This window comes from Aulonocara sp. 'chitande type north' Nkhata Bay, linkage group LG11 (assembly GCF_057382095.1).
Source record: "Aulonocara sp. 'chitande type north' Nkhata Bay isolate Kocher_YH1m ecotype deep benthic linkage group LG11, A_spYH_male_GT1.1, whole genome shotgun sequence".
NCBI lineage: Eukaryota > Metazoa > Chordata > Actinopteri > Cichliformes > Cichlidae > Aulonocara > Aulonocara sp. 'chitande type north' Nkhata Bay.
Window position 1 is genome coordinate 19,757,924 of NC_141354.1, and position 23,210 is coordinate 19,781,133.

Here is a 23,210-nt window from a genome sequence, read left to right on the forward strand (position 1 = left end):
CATTTTCAAATACCACAGGACTGATCCACAAATCCAGCTATTTATAATTATCCAGCTACTTATATTAACTTTGTTGAAAACTTTAGTTCTTTAATTTTGGTTTCTGAAACAGGAAAGTTTAACAGGAGTTTCTTTCCATATCATGACAGTTCAGGTCATTTGTTCTAACCTGTTTGTTGCGTTCGTCAGTGATCCTCTGAATCTGGATCTTTTTCCTCCCCATGGTTCTGGTGTTGCAGTGGGAGGATCAGGGGAAAGTGACAAGATGTGAGGTCACGGATGGCTGCTGTTACTTTTCCTCCTCTTTGAATCTCTATTCGCTTTCAGTTTGCCCTCGCTGTGCACACTGACCCTGTTTGAAGGACCCAGGCAGGGAGGCTTTCACCAGCAAGATAGAAAAAAACAAAAACAAAAAAAGAGGGAGAAGGAAGAAAGGAAGAACGGGGCTCTGTGTACAGCACGCTTTTCAGATCATGGTCCTGTTTCTGGGGGCAGGTCATCCACACTCAAGCTGAACTAGGATCTTCTGCCCTCCCCTTCACCTCAGCTGGGCAGCTTCTGGAAAACAACACAAGAGACATTTATCAGGCTGAGAGAGACAGAGATTCTGAAAAGGGCAAGGAGAGCGAGGCTTTGTTTGTATATTATGACCTTATTTAGCTACTACAAACCCAACATATACAAGAGAATAAATGATGCAGCAATCCATTTGAGGCACTATCAAATCAGAAGCACATTTGGCTGAAATGAAGAGTAGGTGAGGGGGGTGGGAGTGTTTGTGGCTCTACATGCAGAGCAAGAGGCCCTCAGGGGCCCGCGAGTCGGGAGGCTGTGCTGTGTCAGCTTCATTAGAGGCATCACCGCCACATCACTGATCTGCTGGTCGCCCACGGCAACCGGCTGCCCGGCCCAGGCCGCCTGACACGCCGAATGTGAATCCCCGATCAGAGGCACATTAGAGAGTCTGCGGATTCTGCTCATTTCCCATTTTCAAAACACCGTCTTATGCATTGATCATTTCTCTACAGGAAGCTCAGTAGTGACAAGACAATATGACGATCTGCACTATGCTAAAGGGAATTATTCTCCCTTTAAATCCATGAAATATCCATATAAATAATCAATGTGGTTAAAATGCAATTTTCAGTCTTTTCAAACAGATTTTCTCACGAAAGATACCAGACACATCTGCAAACAAAATGAGTGGGCAGATCTCCAGTGACACTTCATATTTAAAAGACAGGATGGCGAATGTCATTTTCTGACCATTAATATCATTACGCCTTATTACCTAAACTGAATGCTGACCTAATTCCATGCAGAACAGCGAAAGATGACGAGTGTAAAAACGTGTGTCTAATTCACTCATACGTCTAACTAACCATGAAATAAGGGTGGTCTGGGATACGCTACGGTGCCTGATCAAAAACAGAGGATGGGTACATCACGAAGTCCATATTTTAAAAGGGCAAGTCAGAGCAAGAAAGCCCAGAGTGTTTCTGCAAATTCATGCAAACTCATGAATGAATGAGACGGCAGCAGCCCAGGAATGGCAACAGAGGCAAAGACCGTTTTAGGCCCTGTTACTGCTATTTACGGTTCATCTTTAAAAATAGCACTCTATATATATATATATACATACAGATTGTGTGGACACACAGCACAGCCTGCACGTGCGCACACACACACACACACACACACACACACACACACAGTGGCAGCCAAGTGGCAGAATTACAGAGCTAAATCATCTGGAAAGCAGCAAGTACACACATCAGGTCCGCAGCATTGTTTGCATTCCCTCTACCTGGGAGAGCAGCAGCAGAAGAACGCCCTCTATTTACATCCATTCTTATGAAACAAAGAACGTGAAATAGTCTGTCATGAGACTGACATTCCTTTTGTGCTGCTGTGGGAGCTGCACTGCATGCTCGTTTAGAGAGGATGCAATTGGCTTAGCTTTGGAGATGAGTTGCCTATGAATTATGCACTGATGGGAAAGAGTGGAAGGGGGCTGAAGAAAGAGTGTTATGAATGTCATAATTGCTTTGTAAAAAGGCTTGATGGAGAACTGGAGGCTGCCTGAGCCCGATTTTTTACACTAAGCATCTACAGTGAGCTGCAGGAACTGAATGTATTATACTGGCAAGATCTTTCACATATTTTGTTCCAGCCCCTTAAACAAAATTATTTTATAAAAATCCATCTCATCCGCTTTCGTTCATCCTCCTCGTCTCCATTTTCAGTATCACCAATTTAATAGGAAAACTAGCAAAGGATAATGAATTCTACCTGGATCACCTAATTAGTGTACTCCTGGAAAGAGCAGGCATTTCTTTATGTTGCACATTCATTCCTTTCATTCAGCTTCAAATGAAGGAAAGTAAAGAAGTGGTGGCGAAATATTTTAATAAAATAATAGGGTTTGCGTTCATTCTCTCTTTGTCAGCCACAGAGAGAGTAGGGGACTCACTGCAGTTGCAGTGAAGTTCAAAGGCAGCAAACTGAGGGATTTGTCTTTAGGCTGTGGGCTGATCACACATGAAAAGGCTGCTTTATCTGCCTGGGGTGGTCAAGTCTCGACCTTTTACCCTTCATGCTGCTGCAGCTCGCTTCCCATGTCTGATGTCAGGCAGAATCTCTGCTCTCACATGGGAAGCGGAGAGCCTGGAGTGTGTCTGTTACTTCACTGAGCAGACACGAGTGATAGAGAGGCTCTGGACAATGAAAAGATAAACACTGATAATTAGGAATCTACCGTGGACCCAGATTAGCACCCTGGGGAACGCCTAATGCGTTTATATGCTTTATTCCCCAAGAGGCCATTGAAAGGCTAGTCTTTAACAATTTATTATGGCTGGAGTTAGGAAAACTGAATAAAAGGAATATAGAACTTTTAAGGAAACTGCAATCATTGAAAGTACAGCTGTGCTACATTTCTATAGTTTTTAAGCACAAATATCGGCTGTTCAGGTTTGATGAAAAATTCATCATCTCTTTAGATAAATTGGGCAATTTGAAGTTGATAAAGCTCTGTGGCTTCTAATGCGAGATGTTTTCATACACTTTGTACCAAAGCAGAGACGCCCTACCACACAAGAAATCTAGAAATGAAAAAAAGTATTCGTACAAGATGTCAGTTCTTTTCTGTTCTTCTTAATTACATCAGTTTGGGGTTGTCTTCAGTGTCCTTTGAAGATGCACACTACATTCTATAGTATGTACCAAAAAAAACCCACCAGCCTCAAAATATCTGACAATTAAAAAAAAAAAAAATGCAATCCATTATAATGTGCTGTTTCATAAAGACAAAAAAGGCACAATGCAGAAAAGTAAGCCAACTGAGAATCTGGTCATCAAATTAAAGAGCCTTAAGAGAGCATCATAAAGAGCATAAAAATGAAAAATACTGTTACTGTAGAAATGTGTCAGCTAAGTTCTAGAGAGGGCACATCAGGTCACAGCCTTAGGACAGTCTGTAACAAAGATTAGTCCATAAAAAGAATGGTTAGAAAATATTGCAGTGCATCACCATTTCAAAGCATCAAATCTTCTATTCCAATGATGTGGGTGGAAACCCACGAGGTACAGGGGCTATATTATGATTTTAACATTTATTCATGAGGAAAAAGTTGACAAGAATGCTCTATTCTGCAATAACTTGCTTCACTTTTATGCAGAGCCGTAGCTGGAAGCTTCATGTTGCAACTGTCTTTTACAGTCAGACAATAAAAAAATAAAAAAAATCTTCCTTTGGGCAATCAGGGGTTAAATGACTTGCTAAAGGGCATGCCATCCAGATTTTCCCAGCCAGTCAAGGTTTGTGAACTACTGACCTTCCTTCTGACAACCTGCCTGGCTGCCCCCGAGGCTAACACTGCCCTCGATATTTCCAATTCAATACGACCAATGTTTCTGCTACGGGCTTAATGTGCCAGAACCTGGAGGGAAAGAGATACACTTGCATGCCACAAAATGTAGCAGGAAAAGAGGGTGTTTGGGTTAAACATGATCTCTGTCAGTATAGCATTCTGTTGGCTTTTACGATGGACGGCATGATGTAATCAGATGATGATCCATCTCTGTGTGTGCACACTAAAGTCTGACAGCTACTGTGAGATATTTGGGTCAGAAATGAGTGATAATTCAAGCAGAACAAAACCTGAAACAGGACAGTTTTAATTAAAATACACTATAAGTGCTTTATTTCAGCAGTTTTTCCCTGCTGTTATGGGTTCAGGCACGGGTTTTTTAGTGTCGCACTGCACCCTGCAATGTCAGCTAATAACTACAAATGTATGTTATATGCCATTTTCACTAGTGTGAATGAACATAGACTGCGTGGCATGTAAGAAAATGCTAATTTAGACATTGCCCCAACTTGACTCTTATATCATTGTACTGAGTTAATTTTTAAAAATGAGTTTGAGACAGAATACGCCTGGTTAAAAAGAAACATGATGATCCTAAGAAAAGTGATGACCATTGTTTTCCCCAATGATCTTTAAGCTGATGAATGTTTACTCGCTCATAATGAACAGAAAATACATTAGTCATTAAGCTTAAAACATTTTTGGGGGAAGGTTATCGGTATGCCCATATGATAAATCTCCAGTACAACACTAGCGCGTCTATATTGGTCAGGCCTGAGTATTATCTGTCTCTGTGCTTGTCTGTGTTTATGTGTGTTTTCCTGTATGTCCATTCTTTACCATCCTGGTGTGTAAAGTGGCAGTGGAGCAGCCTGGAGCAAAGAGATAACAGTCAGCGGTAGAGGGTTGGCCGTCAGGGGGAGGAGTAGTGGTGGTGAAGATGGTTCTCGGCTGCTGGAGCCTTGCCAAAGGACTACAGAGAAATCCATTACTTTTCCCACTCAGCACCAACATCTGCTAAAGCTGATCGCAACCAGCTCCACTGCAGACACCCACTATGTGCTGTCCATTCGAGCCCAAGCTATGATTACATCAACCTAGACTAAAATCAGTTTCTAACGCTTTATGGACAGAAAGCTGCCAATGTCATGGGAATTGTCTGAAACCTATATGTATGTGCTTATACCAATTGTAATGAGGGTCAATTTAAATACCCAGCAGACGTATAACGTTTAATGGTTATGAAAAAACTAACACAAATCCAGGAGTTAAACCAGCACAAAAATGCAAGCCGAGAACAAATTCAACACAGGAAATAAAATAAGCTGTAAAAACAGGCTGTTCTGAACTTAAGGACCAAGTAAAATAAAAAATAAAAAAAAACCCAACAACACTGGCACAATGTTCACACAGTTGTTCAAAGAAAATTACTGAGGCAATAAACTCTCTTATTGTTGAGAAAAAGCATCCATTAAAGTTGCTAAAAAATGTCTTTTTCAGACAACAGACAGTGACCCTGAACAGAGGTACACAATCACCAGCCAGTGGCATTTAAGTGAAGAATACATAATCCAAAAAATGCCCCATGAATCACCGGCTGCTGTTTACCAATGTTGATGTAGCTGGCACTTCGGGAAGGTTCATGTGACTTCTGGCTAACAACACAAAGTGGAAAAGTATCGGGTGTTTTAAAGCCACAGTCAAGAATCACGAATTTTAAATAGCGTAAAAGATTCGATTCAAATTACACTTCGATAACTCTTACTGATGCTGGGATTGATAGTCAGTTTGTGTCAGACAGGACTGTCTGGTCAATTGATGTCAAATGTGTTTTGTTTTTTGGTCCTAAAATAAGTTTTCCCAGAAGATCTGACAGGAGGGAAATGGTAACAAATGGTGGCAGGTGATGTGCCAGCCACAATTTACTATGCATAATATGCTGACTATAAGAGAGTACCTCATAGAACTAAACTTAAAAAGAAAAAAAATCAGTAGAAAGCTAGGTATCACAAATTGCTCTCTGTAGCACAGCTTACGTGAAAAGAATCAAACCAGCAAACTTGTTGGTTTTTGCAATCACTGGCAAAAAGATACATGATCCTCTAAAGGAAGCTAAGCTAAAGTGCACTATCAGTAACAGTGACTGTTTGTCATGATATAAATATAAGAAAATTATATTGACTGCTAATGAAATATATAAAAATATCATTAAGCAGGCCCTGCTGGCAAAATATCACAGACATAGCCTAAATATCTGCACAGGAGTTCAGGGCTTCATGTTTCAAGATGTGTGCAGTTTGCCTGGATATAGCTGTTGAAGTCATGACCTCTGCACCAGGCTTGGAAAATGACTGATCTGTGGCTCACTTTGAGGTAGACATGGATCAATAATTTACCAATATTCATTTATCACTCAAGGTTCCATCAAAATAGGTCTGACAAGTTGGACAAAATACAATTTGACAAATGATCCAATCAGATGCGCTGTTCAACTGGGAATCAAATGAAATCAAATCAGCAGGTGTCTGAGGTGGTCTTGCACCTGTGGTTTAATTTGACCAAAAACAGAAAAGATGTAGCAGACCAGAAGAGTGATCAAAATGAACATGCTCTTCTGCCTCATTAAAAACAGAAGGACCAGAAATAAACTCTCCAGTGTTAGGGGCATTTAAAGGTTGAAGGTTAAATGGCAGGCTGAGCTCAAATCAGTGTTAATCGGTTGATTAATTCGTAAGCTGAAAATTAATTTGAAGACATTTCATTTTTCTTGCACAAATGAAAAGCATCCACTTGGGATTCTAACCACTTTTTTCCCCTGGTCTTTTCCAGTCCCCCCCCTCCTGTCTTAATTGCAAACACATATAGGCACTGAGACACTGACATCTTGAAGGCATTAATGCCAAGGTTCATGCATTGCACACCAGCTTCAAGATGCATTACAATAATGAATCGGGTTTTGTAAGAGGAGGAGGAAAAGTCTAATAGATTTGCTCCTCGCTGGGAAACAGATAGAACCATCAATGGGGCTGAGAGTGAAGGGTTGGGGGTTGGGAAAAGGTTGGCGTGTAACTGGGCCACTGAAAATGTGACCCGGCGAGCCCAACCTTGAGGGTGTTCTGCCAGCACCAGCTGTGTGATATTTACAGCCTGTTGCCTCATGTTCCCGGGCAACTGTTGGACACAGCTCCCAGCACACTCAAGCTTCAGATCACCCAGCATGCATCTTTACAATATCAACAAAACCCTATGGCTGATTTTGTGGAATATCAGCAGGTGGAGTAAAGGGAGGGCATGGTGACAAATAGTGGAGGAGGAGAGGGAGATGGACGAGGAGGAGGGAGCTGCTGGCCTCGTATCTGAAGCCTGGCTTATGATTGTGATTGTGCCTGTGCTTCAGCGCTGCCAACCCTGGCAGTGGAATATGATCTCCCCTTCCCCCCTCTCCTCTTAACCAATCATGGGTGAGACTTTAGAGAGGTGGGAAAGAGTGGGTAGGGCTGATGCAGTGCAAGGGCAGCACTTCTGAGGTGGTGGTGGTTTGGGGCAAGAGATGAGATGGGATGGGAGGGGTAGTAAGAAGATCTGTGCCTCATGGCTTGTGAATCACGCCCGCACTGCTGGGTCGCTATCAATACTGCAGTCTGCCCGAGCACGTACACACACTCCCAAACACGTATACAAAAAAACAAACAACAGCACGCACAAAAAGAAAAAACACACCTACGCACTTAACACAGGGCGCCCTAACTGTCACTGATCTGCTGTTTGTGCTCATAGCCTCTGGCATGAATACAGCAAAAATATCCCGATAATACCCATAATGCACGTATATACTGTATGCGAGTGCAAACACAGATTCACAAAGATGTCTTTTGTGCTGAATTTTAGAAACCATGTGGAGTAAAGGGGACTTGTTGGCAGGCCATACAATACTTTAACTGTAATTTGTTGTCGATCTGAGACCTACCCCTGTCACTGCATCACCAACATGGACAATGTGGTTTGGCCTGTTGGGTTACATCATGACCAAAAGATAAAACCTCCTAACATGCTCAGGGGCACTCCTGTTCCTGAAAGGTGTGGACTGATTAGAGGAGCCAGTGGTAAGAGTTTAAAATGATAAACTGTAACCGCGTAAGAACTGTGACAAATAGGAAAAATGTGAAACCGTTTCTTGATTAGAAATCCTTCAGATTATCTAATAAGGGCTTGAGGCATTTTTTAAATGTATTTGAAGATCTGCTGTGGCCTTGCATGTATAAGAGGTCACTACAAGTTCTAAAGTTTTCGTGCATCGATTTAAAGGTGTATTACAGTCACTTAAAGTAAATCAAATTGAGTCTTCTAGATGCTTTTTCAAGAACTGAAACCGATGTCTAAAATCTCAGCTAAACATGCCATTGATGGTTATTTTTGTTTGATCAAATAACCTTATCTAAAATGACTTAATCTTCAGATACGTAGTGCTTGGAGATACTCAAATGTGCATAATTTGCTTCTTCTTACTGTTTGTGTAATTGTAAGTTGGATATATTTGTTTTTCAGACATGATAATTTCCCCTCAGGCTGAGAACTCCTGTGATCATAAATTTCTTTATTTACTGACAGTTTTAGGACATAAAAAAAAAATGACATGATAAACTGGTATGATAATGGCTAAATAAACAACTAATCAATCAACGCTGTGCCATTACATTGAACTAGCTCTTACATACAGTGTTTTGTTTTGTTTTTTTGGATCACAGCAAATTAAACAGCTGCAATTTGATTTATAAATGAGAGTTATTCTGGCAGCGGCAGTATTTAATGAATTTATTATTCATTCAAGTACTACCCATTACTTTGGGCTTTGTTTGTCTTTGAGATCAGATCATTTATAATCTATAATCTGCCTCATTAGGGCAAATAGTTTTGAAATGCAACTCTTGAGATGTCTGGTGGAATCCAGGTTTCCTCCCTGAAAGCTTTTCCCATCGTTTCAAATGTGCTGCGGCACAATAACAAAAGGTATGTGACAAAGAAGAATGCCCGCCAGACAAAACACTAATGACATCAATGTGACACTCGAGGACGAAGGGCGTGCATGCCCGAGTCAGCGTGCGTACGATAGTTTGACATCACTAGTCGAACATGTTTTCATCAATGGGACCTTATGCAAGAGCCAGACAGGTAAGATCAAGACAACCGGCTGGCTCTAACACATAGTGCTTTAACGCAAGTGCTGTCGGGTTTATTTTCATGAATGCAGGTGAGTGGGAGGAGGAATTCTGTTTTTTTTTTTTTTTTTCAGCACGAAAATACCTACCTATTTTTATCATCCACCACAAACGTTATGTTTATTTATCTGTCATTAACTGTGTAATGTGGGCACCGCAAGTATGCTAAAGGTACTCAGTAATAATAAACACTCCACGGAGTGTGGCACACACACACAAACACCACTGTTCTAAGAAGTAACTGTAGTCCTTTCAACAATTTCACTCTCCCTATAGAAAACATTTTTGGTAACAGATATACACAGACTCAGTCATGATTGCGTGTGTGTGTGTGTGTGTGTGTGTGTGTGTGTGTGTGTGTGTGTGTGTGTGTGTGTGTGTGGTCATTAGAAAGCACAAGCTCCTTCAGCTCAGAGAGGCATCTTTCAATCTAGTCACAGGAGATCGAGCCAGGTCGGCTTTGTTGTCAAGAAACCTTTCAAAACAAGTGCGGAGCAGCTGCTTGGAGACCTGCAAGTCCATCCACTCTTGTTCTGACAGGTTTAAAAAGCAGAAGGCACCAATGCAACTCAATAAAACTTGTAGAAATGAGAAAAAAACATCACAATCATGTTGAGAAAGGAAAACTTATTTCCTGTCATCATCCCAAAATTAAATGATGATCACTATGGAGCAACCAACAACAGTGCAGCGCACGATCCATGTAATAATCTCCCATCTGTAGAACAAGACCCTTCAAATTCCTGATGTAATTCTTTTTCTACAAACAACACAAAGGCAGACAAATCAATTTAAGCCTGTAAATCAAAATAAGCCTATTATTTCTAGGATAAAACAACCTCCTGCTATTAACCTTGTGTTTTTCCTTTTCTTTTTTGGGAAAAAGCACAGTAAAAACAGGGTAATCGCAAAGGTTAAAGAACCCCAGCAGCTGTATTCAATGCGATATATCTCACCATACGTAAAGTACAGAACATAGTTTTAACAGGTGTCAAGGGCACAAGCGTCATGGCACTCAACTCACCATTAATGGTCATGCAAGCCTTCAATTCAAGGAAGAAAAAGAGCAGGTGTGACGTTATGAGCTTCACAACAACACAAGCTTTCAACCATAAATCACTACAACAGACCCTCCCTCCACTCTTGAGCCTCTCTCAGCACATTGGGGACTTGGGTAGATGTCAGTTCAGCAGCTGACAAAGGACAGCCGGCCACACAGCAAGTCACCTCGCACTCTTCCATATCTACCTCGTAAAGACCTACTGATTGCTTCCTGGACTGATTAGAGACCCGAGAAATCTCTGAATGTTCATGAAAAACATCTTTTTTCAGAACTTCAGCTAAAACGTGACTTTTAAACAGAGACGAGGTAGTGTGAAATCTTAAAAGAAAAAAAAACGACTTTCTCTCTTCATGGTTTTAAGAAACATAGCATTCATTTCACATCAAATCAATTTAATCAAACCAACTGTAACATCTCTATCGACTGCTCTTACCAGCGAAGATTTTTGGTGCCAAAAAGTTGTTTTGGAAGTTCTATGACACAGCAGAAAACAAAACACAATGTTGAGGTCAATAGTTCCAAAGTAGTCCAAGTCAAAGATTGCAGAGGTATACAAAGTCCTGAATAGAAAGACAGTCCGGCTTAGAGCAGCACATGTGCCACTCCACCCACCATCGACTGCCGAAGTGCCAACTGCTGGTGGAACACCTCACTCTGGACGCCCCAAATTACCCTTCTTACTGGACCCCAAACACCACCAAGCCCCCTCCTCTGCTGCTGCTTCTTGTCACTCTACCTCACTCCTCACAATTAAACAGTACACTCATCCCCCTCTCTACCCATAAACCCCTCCCAGGTCACCCTTTGCCCTAATATGCCTTCAGCAACTGCCACCAATTCATCATAGTCTATGTTAGCAAATGAGGTGTGTGTTGGTCAGCTCTTTAAAGAATTTTTTTCCCCGCATTTCAGCACATTTAATGCAAATCCTTGCATTTCCAATTTTTTAGTAGGTCAAAATTTAACTTTATTGAATTATAACTAATTGAACAATAGATTATTTTCTAAATATAAATCTCATTCCTTGAAGTTTAAACTGATAGTTAAAATACGAAACTTGACATTATATGCCACAGCAAAAAAAAAAAAACAAAAAAAAAAACAACAAAACAAAAAAAACAGTGCAGTACACTATCAAAAAAATCTGCATTTTTGTTCAGCATAAAATTATTATTATCTCATATCTGATCTGTTTATTTTACTCAAACTTTCACTTTAGTGATCATCACAGCCAGATTGATCTGCTCCACTATGGTAAAATAATACAGTGAGATTTTTTTTTTCCATGTACTGCCAACAAACAATGGAAAAATATGCCCCCCCCCCAAAAAACATGTTGGAATGCTGAAATCGTCAGCTGACAAATGCAAAAGTTAATAACTTGTGTTTTGATAACTAAACCTAATTTTACTAAGCTTCTGACATAGTGTTTATTGTAATTCCCAGTTTATAGGCTAAACAGAATATGGCTATATGGATGTGTCCCAAATGAGTGAGGGAGTCACTAGCTGCCTAACTGAGGGTGTGAGATCCTTGTTGCACACCAGTCTATCCCTCGTGCACGTGTGTCTATACATCTTCCATTTGGATCATAAGCTGCTAGCAACAGGGTGGCAGCTGCCTACATACCTTTTGATCCTCTGGACTCTCTGAGGACCCCACCCCCCAAAAATCTGGACACATACACACACACAAAGGCAATGCAATGCAATACACACATATACTCGAATGCTCAGCTGTCGGAGAATTCAACACAGCGGTAATGTCTTGTGCCCTTCTGCCCTACCGTTCAATATGCGATTTTGAAATTCTGCTGTTAAACTTCAACAGCTACACTGCAACATCTCCACCTTCCCATCATCTCCAATGTGGACCACTGCTGACGGTTCTTATCTGATGCCATATCCAAATCCTAGAAGATCTGATCTTGGTAAAATACGGTTGTTTGACAGCAACCACTGTAAAAGGAACGCTTCGCTCTCTGTGACTTTTTTGCAACAGCGACTCTGCTTCCCAAGACATGAATCTCAGCCCGTGCCCTTTCCTGACCTTGAAATCTCCAAAGGGGGGCCGGAGGGTGTGGGAAATGGGAGGCCACTAGTCTGCTAAACAGTTGTGTCATTGAGTTTCCACACACAGTGAATACATGTATGGGTGCAGGCACGTATGTGCCAAGAACCCAACGGGTTAAACAAGGGGCAAAAATTCCAAAGGCCATATTCATCTTGCAGCAGTAACTTATATGGATAAATCTGTAAAAGGAGAGAAGAAAAAATATTTTCCCTTTGTGTATCTGGAACAGGAAATCTGCCCATGGTTAGGAAAATATACACCACTACTAAACCCAACAATCCTAATGTCAGAGTATTGAGGGCACAATTACTTCAACAACAAACACGGTTGCTCAGATGGCCTTATCTTTCTGCCCCGTTCTCCAGGTTTTTTCCCCCGCTTGCCATCCACATTTGTCATCCGTGTGCACGACTGCCTGGGGGCTCTCCGTGTTGAACACACGGTGTTGGCCCGGAGCCTAAAATGGGGATCTATGAGCCTACCTCCGCTCTCACTGACAACTGACTGCAAGCGCGGGCCAAGACTGTGTGGTGCTGGCTACATGTGGTGGGGATCCGGCACTGAGGAGAGGTGGGGGAGGCACAAACACTAAGCAAAGGATATCTATTCTCTCCTCTTTAGCAGAGCAGTAAAAGAAAGCAGCTCCTTTGCCCAGAGGCAAGTGTATTTATGTTTAAAGGAAACACAAAAGCATATAAGCTTCAGCTCTTGCAATGATAAACATCCATCCATGTAACTGCAAATCCTTGGAACAGCTGCAGAGAAGGCAAAAAGATTTGTTTTTGCGTATTGTTCAATGTGAAAGGTGTGCCACCTGAGTGATGTGCCATGACAAAGAAAAACTCAGGAGGTTTTGTTGAAGACAAGCTTATTTGGTACTTTGTCTTTGTACCAAATGACTAATAGGTTTGTGAATAAGCATGATATGCTTTCAAGGGTCTGACAGTGAATACCCTGATTATGCAAATCTGCCTCCCTCCCGAGGATGGGGTAAATTAAAAAAAACATGACAAAGCTTTTCTTTGGTGTGGCACTAGTGTGAGCCATTTTCTCGCATGTGACCTACATTATTAAGGAATTTTCCACATTTTCACATCCTTACGACAAATCTCACAGCATAATAAAGCTCAGAAGATGAACATTTCCAACAGAACGTACTCATCCAAACAATGAGGCTGTCTAATTACTCCACATTATCTGTGCCAGCATCCAGAGCCAATCTTCGTTTTACTTACATTTCATGTTAGAAATCTAGTGATTTCAAACCAGCAGGTTTTCAGATGCCCTAAAGCATCTTGAGTGGATCAAACCAATTTCAATTCAATTTTCACCATTTATTTTCACGTATGTCTATTCAGAAAATATAAGATAAGCACATTGAATTTGCTTTCATTTCTTTGCATCTGATTTTAGCCATTAAGGTAGGGATGTGATGCAAATGAAGAAGTACAAAACAATGAGGCAAAACCATTAACTCTTCTAAATCCTTTTATGTCATAATAAACTGGTTAATTGTTGAGATCATAATGACAAAAACAGTTGAAATCTGTTGTTAGAATTCCCGCAGCCATTGACGTCTCTTTTTGTGGGACCAATAAAGATGTGCAGTTTAACAATGTAAATCAATATATCAGTCAAGAAGTTACGAAAAAGATAAATGATTTGTAAAGCAAGTAATTGTTTGCCACTTAATAAATCAATAGATCCAGTTTGGCACTCTAGTATTTAGAGTTCTACTTTAATTCAAAACTGCCTTCAAAATGAGCAAGTTCCAACTGAAACACATTAGATTAGCAAAAATTTTAAAAATGTAATTAATTAAATGAAGCTGGAGGAGTTCTGTACAGAATCCAGACGGATATGATCACTGTTCCAGTTTGTTGTGGCTGAGCTCAAAGGGAATGCTTTTCATTTACTGATCAGTCTGCCTTCCTTCCTTTTCTCACATGCGGCCACGTAGATCACAGATACAGAAGTTGCAGAAATGAGCTTGCTCCGATAGGGCCCTGAGCTCACCCTTAAGGCGCGTCCACACAGGAAGTAATTCGTTCGTCATGCATTGCTTTGTTGCTGACAGCTGGCAACCGTGTTTGCCAGACATTCCAGACTCCAGTCGCCTAGGTAACCCTCTAATACATTTAAAACTTTGCTATATGTCAATCAATGGTATCCTGCACTCTCACTAGCAGTCGCTTCAATCTCTTGCTTTCAAGTCATAAAAAAGTTTAACTCGGGACCTGCACACTTTGCGTCGCCAGCAATTGCTTTCCATGGTCTCTGCTAGCTGCGAAATTAAAGTCATCACTTCCTCTGTGGACATCTTCAGAGATAATCCATGGAGCTTCTCTGCATCAGAAGGATCTATTTGAGGTAGATTGGGCACTACCAAAGTAGAGTCAATATCCAGTCTACAACCAACCACAACACCATAAATTCACTGGCTCTGGTGTCAGAATTGGCATCGTCAGTGGTTTTGGTAAGGGCGTGTGTAAAAAATTCTGCAACGACTCAACGATGTAGCCCACAGATTGTATCTGCCAATATTTTTCCATGTAAATTATCCCATCTTTTGCTTTACTCTTCTGAAAATACACCAGAGCAGGAGTGACTGTACACCAGCACTGTCAACATGTCAGGGGAAAGTAGGGAGAAGCGGCCACCCACTGAGGTTTTTCAGGCATATCCATGGTTGGATAAGCTTATAACATTTTCAAAGAAATAAATCTAAACTACACACAGAATGTGAGCTACTTAAAAATAGCACGAGACTGCACTGGAACACCTTTAGGGACTGCTGTATGTCACAGTACCGACCAGTATTGTATTTGTCTTTATCTAATCTAGCCCTTGCTCACTCAATCTGGGGAAATTTGGTATCTCCTAGCCCCTGGAGCTGTCGCAGCTATAGGTTAGAAGTCAAGAGCAGCAAGACAAGCCCCAACAGACGCAGCAACCTGTTCCCTTCAACTGTCTGCCTCACTCAGCTGGATCCACAAAGGCTGCAACCCCCCCACCCCATAAAAGCCTCTTGTTGCAGCTCCAAGCGCACCGCTTTTCCAGGCTGTCACTGCCCAACACAGGAACAGTTTTAGGGACAGATTATTAACATCAAACTCTCCTTTGAATCTGTCTTTAATATAACACGAAGCACTAAATTAAGCAGCGCTCTGATTTCTGCTTATTTTATGGAGTAATCAATGAAGTACCATTGCCTTCGTAAGGGAAATCAATCCCTGTTGACTAACAACATGCCTTCCTGTGTACAGTATACATTTTAATATGTAAAGTGTAGTAGTAAGCTTTTTCCATGTCCCTGCCAAGCGATTTAAAGTAAAATTACAGCTGGCTCAGTTATTCTAATTAATGACCTGTGCGTGAAACTTTATCATATTTTAATCTATCAAGTAAATTAAAGCCATAAATCACTCAACACCTGTGACTCCCACACCAGCATGACATAGTGCATTGTGCAGGACAACAGACATTCAGCTTACGCCCTGAAGGAAAAAAAAACCAAAAAAAAAAAAAAACCCCACACAACAAGAGCAGACATCTGGAATCAAAAGATCACCTATGTTAATTTCAAAGAGCTGTTGAGATCGAGAGGTCTGGAGGAGGAAAATTATCTCCTAAATGGTCATTCTACATAACAAGAGACCTTTATTACCACAGATTTCAAAGCTCACTTGCTCTGACCTCCTGTAATCTATACGATTGGTTGTTAGTGATGTTGGTGACTTGGGAGCTTATTATATGTCTGTACTTACTATAAATTATTATTTGGAAGCCCATCAGCTGAGTGAATAGAAGGAAAAAAAAATCAGAACACATGGAGGCGTGGGGTGTGGTGTGGGCTGGTTCTTCTGTGACTCTCTCAGCCTGTGGATAATCTCACAACTTCATACACCGCTTTGCTCTGCAGCTGCTAATGGCAGTCTTTGTTCTGCTTTGAGCTGCAGTGAGCACATAAACCAGCCCCCACCTGCTGCAGGTTCTGGTTAGAGGAGCCCTCCAGATCTCCAGAGCAGAGCTGCAGTCCATGCTTTGGACTTGGTGTAACCACAAAACAAGATCCTCTTTGGAGAAGCAAGTAAAGCATGCCTGTGGTAAACACTACATGTTGCCATATAATTACCTGTAATTGTACTACTGAAATGTTTGAAGTGTTACAAAGCCTTTTGCCAAACACAGAGAGGATTATTTCATGCCACCTGGACTGACAATAAGCTCAAACTGGCTGATATAGTGGCCCAGCCCTCCATACCAATAGCAGGAGGAATAATAAAAATGAACCAATCTGAATTTACTGGGCCAAATGTAAACAATGTCTTCTTACATCAGGATAAGCAGAGATATAGTAATGTGAAAATAAAATAGTGATAAGTGTTTCAGGAGCATTCAAATCAGCTTAGATCTCGAAGGTTACTGCTCCTAGAAACTACTAAAACCGTTTCTTCAGCTGTGGTTTGTCGGTTCATTTGCTACTGATTGGTTAGGGGAAAACGAAACAAAATAAGCCCCCTTGCACAAAGAATCTATCAACACGCAACTACTGCCAAACAGAAAGAATAAAGGAAAACAGAAAAGCAGTTCAAGATGAACATTAAATGTGATTTAATTTACCATATTTTTTAAATGATACATGCAGCTATTCTATCAAGCACAAAGATGAAAGAGTGGAAGTTAGCTGACGTGGTCAAAATTACTTCTCGACACTAAAAGATCAGTGTCAGAGCCAACAGCTGAAACCAAAGCGCTATCAAAGTTTCCACAATGTCAAACTGAAACACAGTCTGCTTAGCTCTAGGACCACGCTGTCAGGTCATGAGTCACACCTTTGAAAGTTGCTACCACATTCTTCTTACTGTCTAACAAATAAAAGTTTAGATAGCACTAAATATTGAAAATTACTTTCCTAACATTTAAACTTGAAGTTTTTTGACCATGACTGATTCTTTTGGACTCATTTTTGTACAGTAAGATCTTAATTATATTTAAAGTTTTAGGGTTTGGTTCAATTGCAAAAAAAACAAACAAAACAAAGACATCTGTCATGTAAGGAATCAAACTTGCTGCTCATAAAGAGACAAAATAGAGACATTGTTTCAGAGATGCTTTCTGATTCTGATTTTTTTTTTCTTTAACTGAACAATTGAGTCAAAGTGCAATGAACAGAAAAGAGGCAACGTAAGCACAAGCCGCTGTGTTGTGCACTAACAAATCCCCAGAGGGGACAAGGCGTTTGATGTGCAATGGGGCGGTGAGTGCCACACAGAGCCAGCCCTCCCCCCAACCTCCACAAGCTCCCTGACATTGACTAACAGACATGCACACAAGCGCACACACACATACACACACTTCTCCTCAGAAACAGCTGACGTTTTAACAGGCTTACAACAGCTGACAGGCTACAGGTGGGGCAGAGGGGACCCTTCATAAGTCCTCTAACCCACCCCTCCTCCTTTTAGTACCCAGCTCATAATTCCCCCTTTGCAATCCACACACACACAGAGACGCACACACCTGTTGTGACTCCAGAGGAATTGTCCTCTGTGAAAACCCTTACTTCATACTGTATCACCCACCTACTCTCACAGACACACACTCTGTCTCCCCCTCAGTACATTAAAAACAGGGCTTTATGACCCTTCAGCATGTGTTTGAGTGGTTCGAGTGTGTGTTTGCTCTGTCCGACTGTAACAACAGATGCTACCAGAGAAGAGAACTACGGGCTAAAAGCACTAAGCTCCTTTGCCTTGCTTCAGTGAAGCCGGTGCTGGCATTACAGCGAGGAGAAAACCATGCTGTCATGTTAATCCATAATCATTTTAACCCACAATAACCCTGGTTTTCACTTCAATCACCACTGTGTAAAAACAGTTTGACTGTATGTGGATCTTATAATCCTAAGGTCACATTAAAGTCTGTTTATTATCACAGAGTATTAATATTCTTTAGATTGTTGAGAGAGAAACTTTTCGGGCTTTTAGATTCTGCAGCCACACAATGCAATTCTTCCTTTGATGGAGACAGAAAAGCTCTGTCACACAAGCCTTATTCAGGAATTTGGAGATACCACCCCTCTTGAACATTCTCCAAACGCTTTTGTCAGACATAGTTCTCTCCAAAGTGAATTGTGGTGAAGCGCAGCTGAGATATTTAGGACGAGTATCTGTTTGTAAAAAGGAGGAAAGCTGGAAAGAAGAGAGGGGATTTGAAAGCGCAGCACTTCTTTGGATTGGATGAGAAACCATGGGGTGAAAGAGAAAAAGAAAAAGAAAAAACACATATCTGGATTATGTATTCTTGCTGGGTGTGCAAAACAGAGCAGAAAACAAGTTTCCATAACTTCGAGTGCAGAGTTTTTCTTCTCTTTTCATCCAAAAGGTTCCACTACAACAGGGAGTTATTTACCAATATTCAGTCATATTTGATTGTATAACTTAATAGGAGAAGAACACATAAGATAGGAGATAGCTGGTAGACTTTTCTCAGGCTTCAATCAGGAACTTTAAGAGAAAATTAACAAGTAACAGAACTGATAAAGAGCTGCTCAATTCAGACATTAATTTTATCATTATATTATCAGCTATACACCCTAGCCGGCTAATGTGAGTTACCGCCAATGGCTAACGTTAGCGTGTGTGCTGGCCAGGTTAACATTTATGATGACTGTTTAATCTCTGTTATTGAAATGAAAGCTTTACTGAGCTACCAAGTCGTCGCTTCCTTTATGAAAGCGACGTGCACTGACTGAAGGTGGGGGGAGTACTATGTATTTTTTTGTAGCCACTCATGATTTTTACATGTACTAATCATGCCTGCTCCATATCATTCTGCATTTCTATTGAATGTATAGCAAATGGTGTGATGCACAAGTGTTCCACAGGCAGCCCACTTGTGCTGTGCTTTGCTGGACACAGCAGGGTGCCGCTATTGCACAGTGCATAGAAAAGAATTGGTTGCAAAGTCCAACACAGCACATGCATCCTATGTGAAAGGCCCTCAGTCTTTAAGATGCTTTGCCAAGATACCTGCGCTACTGTTCATGTGTTCAGCTGCTAGTGAGGGAAAGGGTTATGGGCCTTCTTGCAGCCGTGTTTTATGAAGTTCTGTGTCAGCAGGAGGAGGCAAAGGTGTCACTCCTGGTATTTATACTGTGGCAACTGAGTATCTAATCTGACAAATTTTAATATAAGTCAGCGTCAGAGTATCAACTTTTCTGACACACATACTCAGTATGTCATGGTCCTGGGTTGTGCGACCCAGTGTTTTGTGTTTAGTCTATTTTGATGTTTATTGTTTGTTTAGGTTCATTAAGTTATTCCAGCTCATTTGTAATTATATTACCCTTGTATTAAGCCTCCCTTGCCCTTCATGTGTTTATGTATGTGTGTCTTGTGTTGTCAAGTTCATGCTGTCGCTTCTGTCATCTTCCCCTGTACTCCGTCTCCCTGGTTCGTGCGTCTACCTGTCATGAGTCATGTCTGCGTGGTTATGTTTAGTTCATGTCATGTCTAATCTCCATGTTTCCTGTTTTACTTTGAAAGTCTGTATTCAATGTCAGTGTATTTAATTTCACCTCTCCTGTCCTGTCGTTAGGTTCATGTGTGTCAGCTGTGCTCCCATGTGTGGCCACTTCCCCTGATCATCCCTCATGTGTATTTAGTCTCGATGTTTCATGCAGTCTGTGTCGCGTCGTCTGTGTTCCCACCCTCCATGTTGCCACAGCCAGTCTTTTGTATTCATAGTTATGATTTCCTGTGTCTTCATAGTTTATCCTGGTATCACTTTCCCAGTTTAGTTATAGTTTAGTTTTGTCACTGCGCTTCTGCCCTGTTTGCACTCCTTGTCTTCAGCCACAATAAAGGCTCGCTTTTCGTTCAACTCAGTTTCGTGTCCACGCCTGTGTCTGCACCTGAGTCCTCCACACACTCTCTACACGGTCTGCCACTGCGACCGTGACACAGTACACATACGAACTACAGTACAATACAATAATATTTTTGAGCTGTATCTGTTGTATGTGAATTATGACAGTTGCAAGCACATAGAAAAGCAGCTGGATATTATTATAGATCTACAGCTACTTAGGAAGGATGGATCAATGGGTGATGAATGATCAAAATCTGTTGCTTTGACATCAGACACTAATATAGAATTCCAGTTTTGCTTCTTCTGTCATTAATTACAGTCTGGCCATAACAACTAACCAGTGAATAAACTCATTAGAACTTTAACTATTGCAGTGGTAATTCAGTTAGTCACACATCTGGTTATCCAGTTTAGAGGAAGTTAAAGGCTGTTGTTAAATCACTAATAAATGTAGTTAAAGTATTCTGGAAAGATCACAGACAGACATGGTTTCTGTTTCCACAAAACAAGTAAAGAAACATGGTGATGCTGATGAGTGCACTGCAAAAGCATTTGAACATATTCTTATCTAGTCTTCCCTCTGCTCTTGTTTTTCCCTTGCACTCTCGCCGCCTTTCTTTTATTTCTTAAGAGAGCGGGAGGACTCTTTCTCTCTGAGCCTGGTGGTGTTCCAGCTGTAATGTGATAACCAGTTCAATAACATAAACAACTGCCAGAATCCTCCAGAGGAAGGATGCAGAGAGAGCGGGAGTGTGTGTTTGTGAGTGTGCGTGTGTGTGAGTCAGTGGGTGGATGTCTGTGTGTTTGGCTTTACATGGGAGCGCATGTGGGCTGGAGAGCAGGAGAGGCCTGGGCGAGAGGTGAGGACGAGTCAGCCATTGAACACCATCAAATAAAACGTTATCTAATGCCTGCACTGACACGGCCCGCCAGAAAACAAGTACACTCTCTATCGACTGAAAACACGGCTGTGCTTTTGCCCGCGAAAACACTCCTCGCTGACGCCGTGAGCTGGGTTTGCACATCAGAAAAGAGACATGGATTTCAGCTGCACTTAAAAAAGCCATCAGAGTATCTGAAGCCTTTGTAAGAACAAATTTAGTGACTTTTAAGACCTTTCTAATATCTCCAAAAACAAGAAAAATACTATTTTCTTACAAAAAGATCCAAGAAAAAGAGCAGCATCAAAAACTGTTCCTTTGTGCAAAAGTGTTATTACAGAATGGCTGGCATCAGCACCTCTTGAACTTGATTTAAAATTAATTATCATGAACAGTATATTATACATCAATCCCCCACAGTGTATTTAAACCCAATGATTACAAAAAGTGTGCAACTAAAGCATAAATAGCTTAATTACCCATTATCTCTTAACCAAATCTCACCATCTTCATCATCACGTGGAAACATCTTATTCACTTCCTGTAGTTTTAGCCAGTCTCCTATAGTGAACTTCAGAGGTGGTATGAAAGTACTAATCATTCTGTCCTTTAACTGGAAGTTCCCCATATATGGTAAATGGTAAATGGCCTGTATTTATATAGCGCTTTTCTAGTCCCTAAGGACCCCAAAGCGCTTTACATATCCAGTCATCCACCCATTCACACACACATTCACACACTGGTGATGGCAAGCTACATTGTAGCCACAGCCACCCTGGGGCGCACTGACAGAGGCGAGGCTGCCGGACACATATATGATTGAGTAGAAGTGACTTGGTTTTTCTTCAAGTGTGTAGCTAATGGATTTTCTCATGATCATGATCTCATGAGACCTCCGCTGCCTCACAAGGTAAATTCTGCTCCATTGCACTTCCCCTTAGTAAAACAGTATAAAATCTTAAACGTCATAAAAAGATGAAGCAGCACAGTTTCAATACGAAGATAAATTTTGAACCTCATGCTCTCAGTCACTGACAGATACCAGTGTTTGTGCATAAACACACACACACACACACACACACACACACACACACACACACACACACACACACACACACACACACACACACACACACACACACGCCTGAAGCCATAGCGACATCACATGCAAATACACAAGCAGAAGGAAGTGTGCAACTTTGGAAGAGTGGAAAGGGGATTTTTCAAGCTCCTCCTTCCTCTACTTCTTCTCTCTCTGGAAATAATCCCAACTGGGGTAAGGCTGTTCTACAGAAAAAGAAGAGGAACAAGGATGAATAAACACCCCCCCCTCCCTCCCTCCCTCCATGCATATTCTTTCTCCACATTAGCTTATGGCTATCTTAATGAGCCTTGTGCAGATGGTCCCATAACACTGCCACAGCTGTGTGACTGTAAAACGATGCCACACCCCAGCAAGGAGGAGGCTGTTATGCATTCATATATTCAAATGAGGCCGTAACCTCGCGTTGGGCTTTACTGGAAGTGGATGAGAGGTGTGGGAGGTGTCTGATTAAGAGTGGGGAGAATGGGCGATGAGATAGAGGCTAGATGATAATGACGGAGAGCAAGAAAATGGCAAGATTTCAGATTAAAGACAGACAGAGTAAATAAGAAAGATGATAGGAAAAGACCAAAAGAGCACGAAAGAGAATGGGGAAAAAGAAAGAAGGAGAGAGGCTTAGTGAGAGACGAGGAGAGTGTGAGAAGCCTGGGTGTAGCGTTTCAGCTCCTGGCTCTTGCTGCTTGCTATTTCAGCTGTGCTGGAGTGCTGGCCAGCAGCCCCTGCTCTCACGCCATCGTAACCCCGTCAGTATGGTGGCACAGCAATTCGGTTGCATTCACAACTGACAACTGAGAGTCTCCCAATTTCTACTTCCCCCCCACTTGTGCTGTGCTTTGCAAAGATAACATTTTTCCCTCCTTGGTGTGACTGGCAAAAAAAAAAAAAAATGCTGACTGGAGTCACAGTTTCTTTCCAATCCCAATTGAGACCACACAGATCTGTGCCACCAACTCAGATCCCCATGTGTTATAGCCTTCACAGACTCTGATTAGAATCCTCAAAAAGGACCATAGAGACCAAGTTAATCTCACGTCATTTATCAGTGATGATACCCAGACCTTTTGGTAACATGACAGCTAAACTGAGCCACCAACAGCAAAGACAAAACAAAGCAGGAATGAAAAC

At 41.4% G+C, this 23,210-nt stretch overlaps 1 protein-coding gene across 10 annotated transcripts in view; it reads right to left on the reverse strand.

Moving 5' to 3' along the window:
* Positions 1-23,210, reverse strand: part of mef2d (myocyte enhancer factor 2d) — a 105,108-nt gene that overhangs the window by 64,801 nt on the left and 17,097 nt on the right. For 9 of the 10 annotated variants that reach the window (XM_086310968.1, XM_086310970.1, XM_086310969.1 and 6 more), the window contains exon 2: positions 170-558. In XM_086310968.1, the coding sequence (XP_086167094.1) occupies positions 170-223 (54 nt within the window). In that variant the 5' untranslated portion in view covers positions 224-558. The remainder of the gene's footprint in view (positions 1-169; positions 559-23,210) is intronic. The other variant, XM_086310961.1, reaches the window with a different exon arrangement.